This window comes from Taurulus bubalis, assembly GCF_910589615.1.
Source record: "Taurulus bubalis genome assembly, chromosome: 16".
Lineage (NCBI taxonomy): Eukaryota > Metazoa > Chordata > Actinopteri > Perciformes > Cottidae > Taurulus > Taurulus bubalis.
In genome coordinates this window covers 18426930-18448502 of record NC_136604.1, presented here as the reverse complement: position 1 = coordinate 18448502, position 21573 = coordinate 18426930, and the positions used below count along the sequence as shown (strand labels likewise).

Genomic DNA, 21573 nt, shown 5'->3' with positions numbered 1-21573 from the left:
ACGTCAAACACACATCACAGCCTCTCCTCGTCCTGCTGTCGCTCCAGTGGAGCCAGTCGGTGACCACCAGAAGTAGATGGTGGTTGTACTGGGCAGCGGACACATCTGTGTGGGTCTATGCAGAGCGATGATTCGCAGTTCACCCCAGAATACATCATGAAGGTTAAAAGTGCAACTTGCGTGAATATAGACTATAGCTGCTCACAATGTTTTCAGCCCATGACCTAGAAGTCACAGCTGTATTTACTTATTGTCTTCCAGTTTTTTTATAATGTCATTATAAAGAGATAATAAGTAGTTTTAACAATTTCTGATGTTATGAAAAGATATGATTATAGCTGAGAATTAGTATTATTTTAAGATGGTTGACACAAGACATCTGAAGACATGGTTATTCAGACAGGGATTATTGTTATTTATCATTAGAAGGTTATCATTACCTTATCCATGACGTCTTAATTCAGGGATTCAGAGAAACTAGTGTCCTAAATGTACTCTTTTCCAGGAAGTTCCTCTATCCCAAACAACAAAAACGCACCATTAACCAGATCAACCTTTCTTAAGCGACCGTCAGTCCCAATATACCCGGGGTCACTGGTCCGGTGTGGAGTGGGTGGTGATTGTGGTTGTGGTCAACGCTGTCATGGCTACGCCCCTCAGTCAGAAAGGGTGAAATGCCAGAAATGTCCATCATCCTCCTCAGCATGGAAACTACTACAACACGGTCAGGCCATCATTTAGGTCAGGACTGTAACCGACTCTCGTGTGTGTGTGTGTGTGTGTGTGTGTGTGTGTGTGTGTGTGTGTGTCAGAATATGTCAACACTCAGCGCACACCTCAGAGGCTTGAGACTTGTCGGGGGGCCTTTCGGTAGGTCAACGGGCCGTTAGGCTGGCTCATACAACAAAGCAGTTTACTCAACAACACCACTACAAAACTGCCCCAGAGACACTGTGACAAATACCTCGGGGAGGGGTTGGAGTGTGTGTGCGTGTGTGTGTTTAAAAAAAGAAAAAAACGGACAGAATGCAACAGCTGCCTGGAACCAGGACAGATGGGACGGGTGGTACGGTCAGTCAGCGCCAGCGGAGGGAGGGGGAAAAGTTGCCGACATACCACAAAAAGAGTGCCCTCGCAGCATCTTGCCCGACTGATTTAAGAGCAGCTACATGCAGGCGTAATCTCATAATGGCTCCGCAGCAGCTGACTTGGACGCGCCGGTTCTAAACCAGCTGTTACGGGTCAAGAGAAACCCACACCGGACACATGTGTGAGCATCCCTGCATAATTGTGGAACTTCCCACATTCACAGCGGGCCAGAAATTCCTTGCTGAGGGATGTGGGGTGGGATACCTTAAAGCTGAGGGAGGGGACAGGAATTGGGGTGTCCACGACCTGGACTTCTAACTTAAATCCTGATCACAGACGCGCTTGGTTATACAAAATAAATAGATGATGCTAGCCAGTCTGGTTTCGTTTGATTGCATACACTGAGAAATGCTTAAATGTAATTAATTAGATTTTTATATTGATTTCACTCAAGTATGCATGATATATATATATATATATATATATAAAAAACATATTCACCGTCATGCTCTCAGAGATAAGATTCATGAGGTGAAAATCTCCTGAGCTTAGTTTCTGATGTACTCCCATCAGGCTTTCTTTCTTTCTTTTGCTTGCTTTAAAAAAATAACAATTGCCACTAGCAGATTTAATCAGTGGTTGCTAGCTAGCTAACATTAGCTTCATGAAGTGGTTAAAACCGCGACCTCTGTCCGACCTTTTACTGTTCCCAGCCGACTGGTTTTAAAATAGGAACCCTGTACAGCGGTCTGAATATGCATGTTGTGGCCACATAGACAACATGATATTATGCTAAAAGAAGTGTAATAAATAAACATTTAAGACCAGACTGTTGATTCATTCTAACTATGTTTAACTTTTTAGCTCACGTACTTGGATCAGCCAAACAGATGTTAAATTGATGGTCTTTTCAACATGAGGACTAACATAATGCCCTCTTGGATAATGAGTTCATCTGGGGAATACACTTCCCAAAATCAAAAAGGGATTTATCTGCTAACGCCACTACCCCACAAAATATAACAAAATGCTCCTTGGACTTGAAGTAATAAGTCAGTAAACTGGACAAGCTCAATGTTGTGGCTTATGAGAGAGCAGATAGACATACTGCTTCTCCTATTTCCTACTCTTTTACTCTTGGAAAGAGAAAAAGATTAAACCATCTAAATTCTTTGAAAGCTGAGAATGGCTCTTCCCACAGCTTTAGCTATAGTTACTCCGCCGTGATTGGGCAATCACAGCCCAGGGGAGGCATCTAGCAAACTGTCAATTACTGCTAAACTGGATGTATTTTACAAGATCCAAAGAGACGCAGTACGACTGTCTGCAAATGTGTCTGGGAGTAGATGTTGAGCACATTCATTTTCCAGTCATTACAGACAGTAAAGCCAGCCAAATAAAACGTTGACAGATAAATGTGTGTATGTGACTCAGGTGTCACTCTTCCTGTGTCTGAATCGGAGGCTCACTTTTGTTTGTCCGTCTTTGACGACACAAACCCTCAGTCTTCCCCCTCCCCTCTTTTCTCTCCATTCCTCCGGCCAGCAGTCTGGTCCGATCCAAGAGAGGCAGCGTGGACTAGAGGGGGCACTTTTTTTAGGAGAGATATTTGTGAAGTACAGATTTCCTGCTGCATTGAAAATCCGTCCGCGTCTCTGAAAGCGGGGCATCATTATCTAGAAACACAGCGTGAGCGATTCAACAGCACAGCCTGGGTGTTTGTTTCCAGTCCACTGAGACTCCCCCATCCCCCCCCCCACCCCATTTTGTCCCCAAATCTGAGTTTTGGCCTGGGCAACAAAAAAACACTCGCGCACCATCTTTCCTTTACCTCCGCCTCTTTCGCTTCTCTCCATCCGTGCAGACCTCTAATAGCAGGGTAAGCTAACCGAGCGAGAAACAGGCCAGGGTTACCCCAGCGACCCGGACACGGCCGGGGGAGGAGCGGAGGAAAAGAGGGAGGAAAGAAATACAGAGTGAGAGAAGAAAAAGAGAGAAAGGACGGCTTGTTATTGGAGCCAAGAGTTCATTTGTTCGGGTCTTTTAATGCCACATGATGTCATTATGACAAACTGGGACGAGACAGAGAAACACTAAGGTTTATATATAAAAAATATGATATTCCTATGATAGAAATAGGAAAACAGCCACTGTATTATTTTTTGTGTTTTTTCTGTAACGCACAGTATGTTAGACACTAGTGTTTTCAGCTGTTGACTCCTGCTGCAGCAAGCAACAGCAAGCCTTTTTCTGCTTCAGCTATCCCCAATATGCACGGGCACTCCATCTGGAGGAGACTACGGAATGAAATTTCAGCTCGTAGAATGAAATTGATTACTGAAGATTCACACAAAAATCGATTCAATAGCAGTTCTACATTTGGACCGAACCGCCAGGGAGACATGAAATGCACAAGTCCTCCTGGCAAAGCACTCTTCGGCACATCAGTCGAGGTCCAAAGGCATTAAGTGTATTACATAACCGCACAGCTCCCACCCTCCCCTTGAAACCCACTTGTCAGCCGCCCAGTCTGACCAGTGGCTGAGGAGGCCAGGCCAACAGATGGATGGGCGTCATCCCCCTTTCTAAACCAGGAAGTGATCACTGGCAAGTACAAGGAAGCCTAAGAAACACACTGCCCTGACAGCGTTGTGCAAACAGGCCAAACAGTAGCGATGAAGCCAAGTATTGTCTCAATGTAATTGCATTCATGTTGTTTTCATCGCCTTTTTCTGCAGGCGTTAGAGTCGTCTCCATCAGGGCCTCTGGGCACCGGAGCAACCCGCCAACTCACTGCCCTCCTTTATATCTAGGGTTTCAGGGTTTTGGTTTTTCTAAGCCCGACGCTGCTGAGGGTTTTTAGACGAAAAAGCAACTGAAAGTCAATAAATTGCGTGTCTCCTTTTCAGACTAGAAAGTCTAGTCCGTAAAATATTAAAACTTCCCACTGGCGCATAGAGAGTAATAATCTGAAATATGAAAGGGGCCATGTCTCCTCAAAATGTCACATCAGAGGCAAAACACAGTGAGTAGCAGTTATTGTCCTACTTATACGCGGGAACAAACCATCATAGCATCCTTTTTTTGACTTTGTCTACATACGGAAACACAACAGGAAGATCAAGTGTGACCGAGAAGAAAGGTACATTTAGGATGAGGGATTAATCATTAATGGAGGAGACAGCCGAAGCAACTGGAGGTATCAAATCTTTAACCAAGAACAAGAACAAGCTACAGACGTCGTCCATCTCAACTCGTCATTTAGAGCCTGCTGAAGCGACGTAGTGACAGAGGTGCTAGACACAGGTAACCAATCACGGGCCTGGAAACAAGGTATGTGACGGCAGTGGGGGAGAGGGAGGAGATGGAGACGGGGAGGGAGTCAGGGAGATGTGAGAAATTACAGTGACAATGAGCCATCTTTGTCACTGGGAACACTGAAATATTAATTGTGTGTGTGTGTGTGTGTGTGTGTGTGTGTGTGTGTGTGTGTGTGTGTGTGTGTGTGTGTGTGTGTGTGTGTGTGTGTGTGTGTGTGTGTGTGTGTGGAGAGCACACGGTGAGCGCTTCGTAGCTGTGTGTGTCTCTCTACATATTTCCTCTATAATAAAAAAAAACCTCCTTATCCACACTCACTAACAGTGGTGAGGATGAAAAATCAACTGCAAAATGTTGAATAACTGTGTTTGGGTTTGTGCATGTTTGCTTTACCTGCGATCTGACTCGATACATCTCCTTTTGGCTCTTTAGGGAGGGAGCCATCTGTAGGAAAACACACAAAAAATGTTTTTATTACCAACATTGAAAAAGAGCAGACTGATTTTGCAAAAATCAACAATGGAGAGGAGTATTAATTAGAAGGATAAACCAATGACAGGTTTTTTCAACAGGCTTGAAATAGCTTTTGTTACGATCCTTTACACTTTAAAGGATCATTCAGCCAAAAAAATAAGTATTTTCTATCTAAATTACTCAACACTAGTCCCACTACTTTGCTGACACATCAAATCCAAAGCAAACCTCCTAAAATGGTCATAATGCCATGACAACAGCAAACCAGGAGAAAACATGGCGACATGGCCATGCTGCACTGTGCTTTGAGCTAAATGCTAATATGTTATCGTTAAGCAGGCATCCATGTTTCGTTTTTGGCAAAAAAATAACACATGCCTGAAATACTTTGGCAACAACACAGATTTATGTCAGTGATAGGGTCAAAGGTGAACGCTTGGTTTCCCTGTTGATAGCTGATGCTGTGCGTTTCGAGTTGAGGTGTGTTTAGGTGCATTGGAAAGTTCAGAATTTCTAGTTTTCAATGATACCAAGCATGTTATTGTAGCGTGATGTGAACTAGTTCCCGGATCTTTTGACCACAACTTGCATGTATATACAGTAAGGTTGAATTTTGACAACTTTATTGTTAAAATACTTAAAAAAGACACTATAACATGCATGTTTTCTAAAAAATAGAACATCTTCAATCATGAATTTTGTAACTAGCACACATGGATCGGCCCGGTACTGAGCCTGTCTTGCATGACGGGTTAACAATCTAACAATTGTTGATAAACAAGTAGAGCTGTGGCCAATGGGAAGATCATTAGTTTTTCTGATCATAAACCAAAGTATTTGAAAAATCTAAATTGTGGTCCGCTTATGGTTTGAGATAAAAAGTCAGAGGATCATCAAAGTCGTTATTGTTCATCCTGAGGGGGACATAAATGTCTGTACCAAATTGCATGGCAATCCCTTCAATTGTTGTTGAAGCATTTCACTCCAAACCACAAACAAACACACACTGTCAAGTTGACATTGCCATCAGTGCTATTGTGGCTAAATAAAAACAAAAAGTCTGTACAGTCTGCCAGAAATCTGCTGCATTGCTTTACAGCAACACAAAAAAGGGAAGCTGGTACTGTTTGAGCTGGACAAATAGGACCTTCATTAGGTTTTTGCATTGTATAAAAAGGCTGATGGAAAGCTTGTTCAGTAAAGCAAAAAGCCAAAGTATCAACATCTTCTTAGTCACGGGGAAACACTGAGGAGTTATATCTTCATTTTCAGAAATATCAGCGTATTCAAAGTGTTATTCAATGCCACTGGTGTGAGAAAAAGAAGCGGCCGCTCATCTCCATCTATAATTATGAGACCAACCGACCACCAATCTGTTCATAACATGTTCTGCCAACACCGGACCGGTGCGTGCAGAAGTCATCTTCTCATCCCCCTACACCTCATGACCGAGGCCCGCTAGTTCCTCGGCCGACACAACAATCGGCCCATTGATGCAGCCTATAGCTGGATGTGTGAGAGGAGCTGCTGCTGTGACTGAGGGGAAGATATGGTCAGTGTCATGTGCTGTAAACATGTAAACAATGCTCAGCTGGCTGACTCAGTGACACATGCGCCCTCTGTTCTGACTCAGGCTTGACTCCTTACCGTTTAGCCTCACAGGCGGCTGCTTTAAGGCGGAGAGAAGCTGGTGGTTGCGTTGGACATAGGATCTCCACCGTCAAGTATTTAACAGTACGGTGACCTATACTAAATGTGGTTTACGGTATGTGCAGTGTATGAGTGATACACTAAACTGTACAGTCATTTTGATCTTGTGATAAGGGAGTACGCGTTCACTTTGGGGAAACTCACTCAAAAACTGATTTCAGCAGTTTGCTTCCTCTACATACAAAAAAGTAAAATGCTAAATTTCCCACACTAACTAACACAGTTGCATCCTCTCATGCATGCAAAATCAACAGTGCTACCGCACACTTGTCTGAGTGCAATCGTCTGGACGTGCCCTGTTATTACAGTCCCTATTAATACTGAACCATGATAATTTGCCAGTAATTGTTGGAGGATTGTTGCAATTGAATAATTACTTGAGTCACACCAACACATTTTAATTAAGGCAACATTGAAACCTGTTCCTTAGCTTTCAGTTGACAGTTGTGTCTCGCTCACAGGCTTGCACTTGCAAGCAGACGGGACGGTGATCCAGCGTACGCCATGTTCATGTCATGTTAGATTTATCGATGGGAAAGTTTCCCACTCAAGACTTCTGATGTGGCGACAGAGTGTGTTGTATGAGGGTTAAAATTATGTTGATTTCTTTATTTTTATGTTTAAATAGCACCATATCCATCCCCCGCCATGCGTCCCCTCGCTTGAAGATAAGCGGTTGTGATCGGTCTGTCCAGAATCCAGGACATGCCAGCAGCGTAGGTTTGTTAGGGACTGTTTTTGCACAACAACTTGCATTTAGAAATCCCCAAACCAAGTAGACCAATACCTCCGATTGTGTGGTATCGCTAGTGAACGACATGAGGTGCAGAACGTTACATACAAAGTGGGAAACCTCGAATTCAAGTTACTCCGATATGACATAAACACGACAATGTGGCTGCTGCACGCTAGAGATAGAGGGACGGATAACCAGAGGGTCCAAGTTAAGACCGTTACCAGTATCTGCCATGCTAAAAACATAACTCTAGCTTCTTATGAAACAGGCCATAACCTCTGCCCTTCTTCTTCAGAGAGAAAAAGAGTTTCCCTGCGAGGACCAATATCCCTCTATCTATCGATAAAATCACCAAAATCCATCTTTATGATATAAAAGTTCTTTCTTTGACAACTGTTCCCCTTTCTCAGTGGCTGCGAAAGTAAACTCTCTTAAGAGACCGCCATGTTTTAGCAATATTTTGCTGGTGGCAGTTTCCATTAATGAACATATAGCAGATAACACATAAAACTACACATGAACAATCTTGCTGACAACAACGCCACAGGGGGCTCGTGTTCATAAGCAAAAGCGCTCGCACACATAAACACGGCATGGGAAGAGACGCACAACGATCTCAGAGGAATTTTCTCTCAAGCTGTGTACCTGGGACAACTTAACAGAGAATGAATGGGATGAAGGAGACAAGAAGGGGGAAAAGGAAGGCAAGAAGAGAAAGACCAAAACACCCACATACTTCACATATTTGCAATGCCAAAGATGTCCACTTAAGCCGCAGTGTGCAACAATGTAATACCAGACTACAGTAGTGGTGGCCCACATCACAATCTAAACAAAAAGGAGTTGTAGCTGAGCCAGAAGTCAAACACGTCTGGACAAAAAGGATATAACACACATCGTATGTGCGTGCATAAAAAGACAAATTGACACGCAGCCACGAGCGGAGGTTTTCCCTCTGAGATGTGGCCCGTTGAAGCAGTGTTAATCCAACACACACACACACACACACACACACACACACACACACACACACACACACACAGTTAAGCCAACCGCCAAAACGTCAGGCAAGCTATTTGGACAAAGTTAAACAGATCAGACACGCGTCTAACGGCCGTTGAGGAAACGACGAAGCAAATGAACGCAACGGTTCCAAACCCATAAAAACATCCAAACTCCCGTCTCTCCAAAGCATGTAAACGCTCTCAGATACAGTAAACTCACCTAGACCTTGGCTCTGTTGAACACTGGCTGGACTGTATCCTGAACTGAGCTCCGCAGACGGCTCCCTCTCGTCCCGACACACACTGCTTCTGTCTCCGAGCCCACACCAACACAAGACCACCCTCTCCGTGGGCCCCTGCCTTTCTCCTTCTCGGCAGCAGGCACACTCATCGTTTGACTCATACACAAATAGGAAAGACCCTCTTTCATTTAAGACATACCTATTGTCTGGCTCACGAGGACGTAGATGGGGCAACAATGAGCAATACCCTGTTGTCAAATGCGTCTCGGAGAGTGCAGCGGTAGATGGTGCCGGAGGGGTTTAGCCAACATTTAAATGTCAAGGGCCATGGACAACACATTTAACAATATATTACCTAAGAGACAACTTAGAGGATTCTTGTTGCCTGGCGCCGAGCTGCAGGTGGTGAGATACCGATGCAGAGAGTGAAACTTGTAAGAGATAGATAGATAGATAGATAGATAGATAGATAGATAGATAGATAGATAGATAGATAGATAGATAGATAGATACATACAGTCCACTTATGGAGAGGATGATCAAAATAGTGAGGTATAGTAGGTGACCATATTTTCAAACCCCAAAAACAAGGACCGTAAGTGTACCGAGGTTCATGCACGCAAACACGTATGCGCTTATACATCGATCATTAAGAGGTAGTGCTTTACACACACCCTGGCAGCGAGAACAAAAAGTGTGGCTACAGTTTACTCGAGTAGGTGCTCATAACTCTCGCTGTGACAAATGCAATAAAACCCTTAAAAGTGAAAAGAGGTATTAAGAGCAATTGATCAAAACGTTTGGCGAACAAGTGCAACGTTTGGCGAGCAGCCAAATTATATATGCTATTGTATAACGCTATGGCCGTCTTAATGTGATCTTTTATATGGGCATGTCCACCGTGCGTGACCAAAAATGCAAACGTAGCATCTTCGTTTCCTGTTACTTACCGAAAGGAGGCGTGAACTCCGAGTGATCTCCTGGAGCTAAACGTCAGACTTTCACTTCCGCATGACAACTAACCGTTAGTGAGCTGACCGTTTCTGTCAGAAAGAGCCTGCACGCGTCACAGCAACAGCGTTGCCGTCGCCACATTGCTTGATTGACACACATACGGGCATATCAGGTTTTTTTCCAGATATGTGTCCGGACTCGGGACACCCAGCTGAGGTCAAACCCGGGGGAATCCCAAATATACTAAACGTCAGATGATAATGAAAGGGTTTCGTGTTTTTGTTATCTTGGTCTCTGTTCATTGCCGTGGTATTTCTGCACTTCCCAGACATAACCTCGTATTTAAACCAAGTGATCGGTACCGTGACGTCTCTCTGTAGCTCCTTCCTTTGCCTGTTCAGCCTTGATGGTCAGCAGTGCTCTGCCAAATATGCAGGTTTTTTTATTTGTTTTTTTTTTTATCAAAAAAGGTCCAGGTAGAATGAGAATCTGAAATGGACTCTTAACGGTCTCTAACATTAGGAGAGAACTCCACCAATGTGGCATTGCACTGTATAACATTGCAACAATGTGTAAAACCTGTGGGGTTCCCTTTTAACCACATCTAAGGGCCGTGACGTACTTGCTTTTTAACCAAATGTTTGTGTAGACAAGCAACAGTGGTTGTATTGTCCACATATTTGCTCGGGATGCACCAACCTGATATGCTGGATCCTGATACTCATCCGGTATCAGATCCACATTAAATACAGTTAGTTACAAAATGTGTCCAGCTAGTTACAGTCAGTTAGACATTATCCATCTTAACCTTGAAAACCAGCGTCCTGTTTGGTTCGACGGCCACAGCGCCTGTACGTGTGACCCTGAAGGGATTCATTATTGTTATCTAGCTCGCTAGTCCTTCTTCTTTCCCATAAATACATCACTACCCGTGCACCCAAGCTAGCTGAATCCCAACCACGTCTACGATAGATAATACATTATAATCGTTTATTTCTTTAGATCAGTACTCTTAAGGCATGTTTCCATTCAACCATGTTGTTATTTGCTCTCACCTGGGATCCCAGGAGCAAGAGGGTCACTATTGGATTCTGTAGCAGTGATGACAAAAAGCACGGCTCCGCCCTCCAGGTGAGGACTGGAGGATACTGCTTTTAAAACCTCTCTCAAGAACCTCAGCCCTTTGCTTTAAAAAGACACAAAAGGCCACCGACTGTGACGTTTACAGTGGATCAATTTTCTCTCGGTTACCGGCCCTGAGCGGGGGAGAAACGGGGTGAAAAGCAGTCGGATGAAGCGAGCAAAAGAGAAAGTGAGCGTGATGGGGAGGGCAACAGTGAGATAGCAGTTTTGAATGCACTGGAGACACAAAGAAAAAAGAAGAACAGAAAAGGAGTACAATGGTCTTTCAGGACTTGTCCTAGTTTGGCTCTCTCTCTCTCCCTGTCGCTTTCTACTCTCAAAATCAGAGCACAGACCAGTCTTCCAGATCTTTCACACTGCTCCTAATCAATTGCAAGCAGATTCAATTCTTCACTGAACTCTTTTATTAGCCAGCAGAAACTGTTCACACAGCTTGGCACACATCTACACTTCTCCTCTCTTCATTATCTTTCTCTCACTTTATCTGTCTCTCACTTTCTCTCTCCCTCTCTCTCCACCTGCGCTGAATAGACTTCCTTATTTCCCTCCGAGAGGACAATAAAATCATTCACTCACTCCAGGGTTTATTGTTTATGCTCCTCGAACAAGAATGCGTAAAGAAAATGGTTATCTGCGCACGTGATTTCTCGGCCACCTGCGCAACCTACCTCCTTTCTTCTCCTCTTCTTCCTCCTTTCCCCCTCGACTCTGTTCCCTCTCTCGTTCCAGCTTGTTTCAAGGAGACCGCGGCAACAAACAAAAAAATCCGAGCTCACGGCAATTAGTTATCACGCCGGAGAAATTACCGAACGAGTGCATGAGAGATGAGGGAAAAGTGGGACAAGCTCCTTTTTATAAATACACAGAGGGGAGAGGTTTGAGCGTGCGTGCATGTGTGTGTGTCCATGCATGCGTGCGTCATGTGTTTCAGTGAGCCAAAAACTCTCATTTACACATCTGACACCCTGATGCTTATTGTTCCTGGTTAATTGAAGAATTACACAATTAATTTTAATAACTCTTGTGCAACATCACAAAATAGTAGCCAAATGCCACTGTCACCTCTCTTTACCTACTTTGACTGTAAATACCTTGCCGTGCCTTTGCAGTTTTATTCTGGTTGATGTAAAACTTAGTTATTTTTAATGCCTCCCCAGATGCAGCATGTGATCCACCCTTCAACTCAACGGCCCACAACAAGACAGCAGAAACAGATCGTCCCTATTGGCTCTTATCAGCTGACCTTTGGTCTTATCTTGTCCGTATCAGGGCGGCAACCCGTGCGTCTGTTTGCTTTAGTGGTAAAGCCTCACTGATAGCACAGGCCTCTGCCGACCTGGTTTACATAGAGGCTAGCTGAGCCCCCTTTCCCACTGGAAAAAAAAAAAATCTAACATCTGGCTTTTGTCTTCAGTGAGAAAAGGTTACGATCATTCGGAGCAACATCATGTGACGCGAGTTGACGCAAATAAATAACAAATAAAATCAGCAGGGATTTCGACAATTGTATTTTATGCATGTACACAAAACACAATTTCTTTCAACTGGTCAAACTATCCCAAACTGTTGTTTGAAATATATATACACACACAAGAGGTTTTGTAGAAAAAACTGTTTATATTCCGTAAAGCAAAATATCAATAAAACATTTCGTTGCTGCTAAATGGTACAAAGCTCAGCAGCGTGTGTGTGTGTGTGTGTGTGTCCGTCCATATGCACCGACCCACCACAATCCCACCCTCTCCGCCTCAACGCTTACATATAAAAAAACACACACAGACAGTAATCCCAGGGAATAAACACCAAATCAGATTAGGTCAGCATGTGTAATCCAATGAACTCTCACTTCTAACCTGCCCTGATGTCGTTAAGAGCCGACAACACCACACCATCACTCTCGCTCACACGGGGCCGGGGCCGGGGACGTGTGTGTGTACGTGTGTGTGTGTGTGTGTGTGTGTGTGTGTGTGTGTGTGTGTGTGTGTGTGTGTGTGTGTGTGTGTGTGTGTGTGTGTGTGTGTGTGTGTGTGTGTGTGTGTGTGTGTGTGTGTGTGTGTGTGTGTGTGTGTGTGTGTGTGTGTGTGTGTGTGTGTGTGTGTGTGTGTGTGTGTGTGTGTGTGTGTGTGTGTGTGTGTGCTGCTGCTGCTGCTGCTGCTGCTGCTGCTGCCAAACATTTGTATTCCCGTTTAAACTGGCAGTTTTGTTGTTAAAACTGCTTTCGACCAGTCTGGGGATCTGCAATCTGATCCCCGAGATTATTAATAATAACGTACTGACTTTCTGGTATCTTTACCAACATTTAGATCTTTAGCAATCTCACTAAATCCATTTCCGTTATGGCTTCATTGCAGCAAAACTAGACATAATTCATCACCCTTTTCAAACCTGCCCCATCTCATGGGTAAGATGTTACCATGTACAGAAAGAGAACTTGTTTACAAGCATCCGACCATCAGGGAAGTGAATGTCATCCTCTCTGAAATACAATCGGGTGCTTTTTGTTCTGGTTGAGGGTTGTGTTACTGTGGTACGCCTCAAGAGCTCACGCTGACATCATACACGCTTTGGGCTGCAAACAACTCCGGCGCTGCCGTTTGTTTTACTTCATGGCTTTTGATGGAGTCGCTCACCGTGTTCGGATTGAATAATTGCAGCGTTTAGTCTACCCAGACGTCTGCAGGGCCGGGTTTTCCAACCACTTCTTCCGTGGACCCCAAACCGTGATCGTCCGTTACCAAGGCAGTCCCCACAAACTTGAATTTCTCACCTTGCATCGTTAACTGTAAATATTACTGTCCGATTGCTTCCTGGTCTGCGTCCGGTCTGTGTCCGGGGTTAGTTTATCATATTTAAAGATCCCATTTCCTCATTAAATCTCCATCTGATTGGTTCCAACCATAACCAGTGTGGCTCAGGACACCGTTACTGCCCGTCTGCCACTATGAGAAACGCACCTCTTGGCTCACCTCACCACATTAATTCAACAGCACATAAAAGAATATCATAAAACTATGCAGACAAGCCCATACTTTTCACGCAGTAATACACACCGTCATGCCAAAGTAAACCTGACCCAGATGACCGGTCCTTACAAGCCTGCGAAATGATACACAGATCAGCAACAAAGGCTTTGAGCAAAAATCATGTATTGTGCAAACTAGCCGCCGGGTTTACCACAGAAGTAGTCTCACTGAATATTTTCCACGGGAAGTCAACTGAACACCGATGACCTTTCTGAGCACCACATGGCTCAACATTTAAAAGTGTTATAATCAATATTTTTTTAATTTGAACAGTGGATTGCAAGTCCTTGTACGTGAGTAGGATCACGTGTAACGTTAAATCCACAGAACTATCACCAGTTCTCCTCAGCTCCACGGAGCATTTTAGCATCTTTAAACATGATGTTAAGCTCCGTGTTTTGTTGCTCTCGCTCAACTCTCATAGCATTTTTTTTTTTTAACTGCAGCAGGCAGCTGTTTTCAGTGGAAAACCTCTAAAGACCCGCTGTACACTTCCTGCTCAGCACCAACAGACACAGTGGAGCATCAGCAGCTAAAGCGCTAGCTTAGGGGTCAACCAAGACCAAAAACACAGCCAACAGACAGTGAATATGACTTAACATTTGCTCATGATGCCACTGATCTGTTGGGTGTGTTAAACAGTCAATTATTAAAATAGGTGCTGCTCAAGCAGCTGCTTCATTTCACTTTCCCCGGTCTGCGATCAGCTTTTAGCACGTCTGTGCTGTGGCTGCAGCGTCTGAAAGCAGGACGGGTTCCAAAAACGGCGCTAAGCTTTACGAATGGGCAGTTTCTGTCATGTTGAATCAAGCGCGTCACGCAGGCTTCGTGCACTAATCCTGATCTGCCATGCCATTCCTCCCATTGAACCGAGAGACTGGAAAACTCAAACGCGTTTGAATGCTAATGATTAACAACAACTTTGATCACACTGCCATGGCCTTCAGCAGATAATAATTCAAACAAGAGAGAAGAAGAAAAAACTAAAAAGATCACAATCCTCCCACTCACACTGACCTCACAGCAAATGTTTGTTTTGGAGAGTGAGGGGGGGAGTTTATTCGGCTAGCTGTAATCTGCCTTTAAAATGTAATGTACTTGCACCTGTTATTACGGATGAGAAAGATTATGTGTTTACACAACTACTCAGGGGAAAATGAGAGCAGTTTGAATTATTTACTCTTCACAAACCAGCTGATGTTTCCTGCATATTTCTGCCAAAGAATGAGTGTAACAGAAAGACGGTGTTGTGGACATGCTGGTTTGGGCCACTTACGGATGAGTCTGTATTGCTCATATTGCTACCATGTGTGAGGATGAATGCCTCTCCAACTAAAACATCACATTTTGAATGCCACAATAAAAAAAAGGGAGCAGTTCAAGTAGAGTGTTTTTCATTCTCGTGTTTTAGCTTAATCTCCGGCCCTTTTTTGAAAAGCTTTTTTTATACTCAGCCATCCATTTGCTCTTGATTGAAGCTGCCTGGCCAATTAAAAACGGTAAAATGTCATTTATTATGTTCACTCCTCTCTTTTGCACCAAAGTACAGTCACTTCGAGGTGAGCAAGCCTGCAGAAGAACATGTGTGTAGAATTAGAAATGGCCCTCGCTGTGGGTGTAAATGTAGTACGCTGTGACCTTAACGATACAAAGACAGTGAGAAGACGAGATGGGGGAGACAGTGGGAACGGCAAATCAGAGAGAGCGCTTTGTGAGGGTGAGTAAAGGTGAAAAACATTTCAGACGGAACAGCGGCTGCCCATCACGAAGCTACTCGTACGGCAAACCACATGATGCCTGAGTGTCAAAAAGAGTTACCCCTGATTACTAAGCCTGAGCTTCTTAAAATGTGTCTTTTTTAGATGCACTGATTTCTGTGCTTTGAAACCTTTTTGCAGCTGAAGTCTGCTTGTTTGTTACTTAAGAATGATAATTCAACTGGAAACTGTATTTAATGTGGTTTTCCTGCGACAAGGCCGATTACCCAATGCAGCAAATACCGATTTGGCGTAATGGATCGATGAGTTCTCATATATCCAACACTTAAATTTTTGGACAATGTTAACAATCACAAGCAGAACTTATTCATGGCTCTATTAGATTATTACATCAGTGCAATAAAGTAATTGGATTTATCAGGTTGGCCAAAAATACATTCTTCAATTTCTCAGAATTCCGAGAAAATGGACATCACAATACATACCACATGCAGTGGTATTTAGTATCATATAGTGGTTTTAGTAGCCAGGTCATTCAATCCCATAAAATTGTCTCAGGTACAAGGCAGTTACAACGTCTGGGGTTTAAGAGATTACATGTGGTAAGGCCACTCCACTGTTCAGCTAGCGAAAGCGGTTATCTTCTGTGAATCTGAAGAGATTTCTGAAGTCAGATAAAAAAAAATAGGACCTGATGGGACCGTGGGAAATGTAGATTTTGGGGGTGTGGCTCATGCTAAGGGCTAAAAGTCAGGATATGGAACCAGCTGTTTCTTCATCACAACAGGTCCTGCACAACCTGTCAAGTAAATCAGTAAAAACTAAATCTGAAAAGTGACAACACACCGACCCTTCAATTGCACGTATGCATTAATTTTTGATGCACCGATTCTGTATTTACTTCCAGCCCATGAACATTGGATGATGAAAGAAATCTGCTTCGTACAGCATTCGGCTTTAGCCTCTGCTCTGTGTCTGACTTGGCAGCTTAAAGCCTGGAGGAAACCTTAAATGATGGAGCTCAATCAGTCTCCATCTCCTGGATCAATATCCATTAGTCTCAGAGTATGTGTGTGCGTGTGTGTGTGCGTGTGTGTCACATCCTGGGTGAATGGGCCTGAGTCATAAATGTGAGCTCTGGATCAGATTTCTCTCTCCCTCCTGCTCGTCTGTTTCACGAGTCTTTCTTGCACAAACACACGTATACACCGATGCTCATTCAAACATACAGACAGACCAACCTTGTGAACAGCATTTTGCAGCCTCTAAACGTTCATTCATGAAGGCTGGGCAGTGTTTTTTTCGTCCCCCCCACCGTGAATAATAGCCTACAGTACCAACATGTAATAACTGTATGAAATCAACACTAAATCAGCCTCTTAGTCACCAGTGTAGCCAAAGATGTGTTTAGTGTGGAACAACCTGATGATTGACAACATGCCACAACAAAACTCCCCGTCTCAGAGCTCTGAGACCTCGGTATTAATTCCAGTCTGGAAGACAGGGGAGAGAGACAGGGGGGAAGCTCTTTTTTTTATTAGATGTCATTTTACATTAGGAGAGTGAGACCCAACACGATGCAACAAGAATGAAAGAGGGAGGAAAACATGAAACAGACATTGGCGACTGAACACTCTGACAGCAGGCAGTCAGACAGAGAGTAGGGAAGAAAGCAAAGAGGGAGGACATGGGAAAGACAACGAGACCAAATGCCTAAGGATGGAAAAAAAGAGATGAGAATGGAGCTGGAGATGGGGATGATGAGGGGGGGGGGTGGTGCGGGGAGTCATTGCCTCTGGCGAGACACTCAAACCTGTGCATGTCAAAACAAGATTCCCAGATCTATAAGGAGGAAGTTCCTGAGCAAAACAAAGAGGTGGGGAGCTCCAACGTGACACTCAAGCCCTCCAACCGGCTTGTGGTACAGAGCCATCGGGAGGACCATCTACTCGCAGGCCAATAGTGGTTTCACTGCTGAGATGACTGATTCTGAGAGCATCCGCAAGAATGCTCCACTTAGAAGTGTTTTTGAGCCAATACCCATACACATGTATTCAGTGCCAGCTTACTTGGAATGTGTAAAAAAAACAACCAACCATAGTGCTCAGAAATAAAAGTGTTACTCGAGGCATGAACGTTTGGAAAAAGAAGATGGGCATGACTTTGAAACAAAAATCTCATCACCGTTGGCCAAATCAGATCTCCCGTTTACAGTAAATATCTGTCCACAGTTATCATTGTCTCATATAGTAGGTGGTCTTGTCAATCGCTGTCCTAATGCACTCAGTGACATAAGCACAGCCCTGATGGTGCCAGGCTCTCGCAGGGGAGTATAACAACGCTGGAGCCATATCTTACAAAAAGGACAAATCCGCAATTCAACCTGTAAAAAAGAAGTCAGGTTTAAAGGAAGGAACACATACCTCATAATCTGTGTTAAGTGTAGCTTCAGAGGTCTGTTCAACAAGGTGAGGCATTTGTGAGAAACAAAAACAACATATATGCCCCTAGAGGATCTCCATATAAGATAAGTCGACTGAGAAAGCAGCTTATGTGTTTAACGGTTAATAATTGTAGTTGCGTGCCAGTGAGCCATGTTTTGTCCTAAAATACCCCAACATGTGATCTCAAACAGACACATTGGGTTAGGTAACTGTCTTGTTTAAATTAGGCCCTCGGTTGACATCAGAGATTAGGACCTCCCTCTCTGCCCATTACTGTGGCGGCAGAGAGGATACTTTTCGACGCTCGTTTGACAATCGTTGTTAAAATATTCATGTGATTTTCATGCCGCCGGCAGATAGTAGCATGAAATGTTCATTCATGATCCTTCAAGTGTGCTTTCGTTTAAAACAGATACAGATTTTGTGTTCAGATTTTGTTTTCACAACTTCTTTTATTAATTCAGCAGCAGCCCCACTACTGCAAAAGAAATCCAAGGGCAACAAAAACTGATTATTTGTGCCATTGCTTCCCTCAAACTAACAAATACAATTAATATATGACTTTAGTGTACTATTGGTAAATAAAGAGCTTCTTTTTTAAACTGCAATCCAAGACTGAAGCAGATGGCCTTGTGGTAATAAGGCAGCATATCTAAACATTTTAATTATGCAAGAAACTAGCAACAGATTTGATTTACAATGGCTGCAGCTGTGCACCATCAACAAAACATACAAAGTGTGGTTGCGAGTGAGTTACAGGATGCCTCTCTCTCCCTAAAAAGGAAGCTATAAGATCAGCTCAATATGGATACTGAACTTCCCTCTGTGGCGTATTATCTCGCTAAACACAAAACCACAGGAGCCAGAGGCTGGATGTCAATACTCTGCCTTCTCCTCCTTGTTTACGCCCCTCCAACTGAACTTCAAAATATCACTTCGACCACAAAAGGTCCTCCACGTGACAACAGAAAAGACAGTGATTTTCCATATGAACAGTACACACAGTGCATTACTATCTTGTCTTTAATTTTCTCTTGTATGCCACAGTTTCCTATTTGAGTATTTCAAGATGAACTACCACGACACAAGCAGCTATCGATTCATGAATACACTTTTCTTTAAATACATATAAACAGTCAAAGCTAGTGCTACCAAAGCGAGTGGAGTTAGACGATGACACTGGCAGAAATGACATCAGGGACTTGATCTAATTTACTACTAGCAGTCACTGAACATAGCTAGAGGGTTATCTGGCATATTCAAGTGCAGCCCACAAGCCCATGAACGGGGCATTCGCCCATAGATCTCTATTACATTCAGTTGAATCCCAGGAAACTTAAATTACAATATATGCTGTCAATCTTTTGCACAGACTGTATCAATTTATATACTTAATAGAGGGGTGAAACGAATAGAAAATATGACATCCTTACACATGGTTTCCCCGATGCAAAGTCAGCTGGGTGAAATCAAACTTTACTATACATTTCTAGGACCCCTCTAATCTCTGCTAGACCCCCTGGAAGTCACATTTTATGAGCCATTGTTGCAGCCCATGAAATCACTGGAGGCCTGTGTCAGGAACTCAAGTCACAGTCCTCACTGATTAATTAGCCTACTTAGCTAATGTCAGCAATCTGTGCATGCTAGTGGGCGACACACGTCCAAAAAGCAACATATCGTGTGTGAATCAGTGTCAGTCCCAGTCTGCGGTGTCATCACAACCGACAGACCGCGTTTATTGATTAAAAAAGGCAGCCTTTTTGTTTGGCCTTGGTAGCTATGCTGCACAAGCTAGCTTCCCCCTGCACAGTGCAACACCCAGGCTATATGTGCCACGCCATGTATTGTTTACATAGCTTCCACAGCCGTGCAGGGTTGTGTTTTTTGACAGCGCAGAAAACAAAAACAACAACACCAAAAAAACGACGAGTTAACGCAGTGGTGGATTTAAAGACACTCGTCTGTGTTGGGACTTCACGCCCAACAATGAGCCGTTAAGACGGACGCGAGCTTTGTCAACTCACTGGCAAGCTAGCGACCATTTGTTAGCTAGCCCGGCAGACAGGATCCACCAGACCCGATTCAGGATCCACGAGCTCGCGTTGGAAGTAGTTATTAAGACACCAGCTCATTATCGGACAGACCTGACTTACTTCTTCAAAGCAAAGGCCACGCTCTCCTCCCTGGATTTAGACATCTATACAAATCTTTAAACGCCCATGTTCCCATGTTGTCCTTTTATCCACACGGGTTGACGTTACTGGGTCAAACTTAACTAGCTTCCACGTCTTCCTACCGGCCAGGAGTTGTGTTAGGGTTTTGATAGCAACGTGGAAAAGAAGGGGGAAACATAGAATAATGTGTGTTTTGGTAAAGAATAAATAAAAGTACACGGAAAGCTCGTGTGACAAGTAGAGACGAGGGTGTCCGAAGATGGAACTCGGGATGTTAGCGATCCGGCTAACGTCGCCTGGCTGATAGTTGGGAGGATTTTGTATGCGATAAACCCCCATTTTTCTAGAGATTTCCAAAGACCGTTTTAGTCTTTGTCATTTGTTATTTGTTGTACACGTTGTTTACAACATCAGCTGTGAAATTCAAGAGTTGAACGCGTCCCTATCCTTCACTGTAAGCGCCCCAAAACACAGCCCACACAGCCGGGGAACAATGTCCCTCGCATCGCGGGACCAAACGGGAATAAGCTAGTCCGACCTCCCGTGCTCCTCTTCGGGCTTACCGGTTTTGTAGAGCGCCACTACATCGCCAGCGTCCTTCGTCGTCTCCTCCGCTCCTTCCCCGGAGCTCATGGCTGCCGACGACCCCGAACCTGGAGCTCAGTTACTCCCAAGTAGAGCGCCCCCCCATCCTCAAAAAAAATAAAATAAAAACCGACAAAAAAGATGGCCCGAAATCACTCTCGGTCCCGACAAAAAACGTCGTTAAAGACACGCGGACGGTTGCGGCGACTCGTAGACGCTAGCGGTGCCATCTGCGGACCTCCATCTTGGGGGGTTGAGGGGGAGCGTAATTGGAAACGATCAGCCCGGGGGGGGAGAGGGGCACCGGGTTCCTCCTCGGAGTGGAGCCGAGGGGAGAGGAGACGCAGGCGGGAGGGGCCGGGTCGCCGCTCGGTGAATCTCCGTGAGCTTCCAGAAATGAGCAGACGGCGGGTCATCAAGGAACGACGGCGGCCGCCATGTGTGCGCGCGCGCGTCTACCGTTGGTCATGTAAGAAAAAAATACACAAAACTACTCATGGACAAGAAGGAGGGATGAACAGGATTAGTTATGATAATTATGTGAATGACAGTCAATGTGTAACTCGAGCCCAATTCTGCGAGAGGGGGGGGGGGGACAAGTTTGGGGATTTTGATTTCAAAAGGCTGTGATTCATGTTCAATGTTTATGTGAATTCTCTATAAAAAACTTTTCTTTTTTTAAAAAGTGGGTTAATGTTATGTCACTCATACATAAAGGGAGGAGTACAGTGGCTGGTTAATCCTCCCGGATACAATCCGAACAGAAAAGGTCAGCTGTTTCTGTCATGGCACTCTTTTCTCTTATCCTTTGTCATCTGAGCTGTATTGCTGGCGCCATCTGCTGGTTCATGCTGGAACTGATGCATCTGCTCAGAGTCTCTTTCCTGTGACACTATGAAAATAAGAAACTGGTGTTTATATCATATAAATACTTTATAACTTAAGTTTATAGTGCC

General features: G+C 44.1%; 1 protein-coding gene across 1 annotated transcript in view; it reads right to left on the bottom strand.

Moving 5' to 3' along the window:
* Positions 1–20665, bottom strand: part of LOC306748408 (triple functional domain protein) — a gene marked incomplete at its 5' end in the record, with an annotated part of 71266 nt that extends 50601 nt beyond the window's left edge. Inside the window, 2 exons of the mRNA XM_079231573.1 lie at positions 4801–4851; positions 20596–20665. Of these exons, the coding sequence (XP_079087699.1) occupies positions 4801–4851; positions 20596–20665 (121 nt within the window). The remainder of the gene's footprint in view (positions 1–4800; positions 4852–20595) is intronic.
* Between the last annotated feature and the right edge of the window lie 908 nt (positions 20666–21573).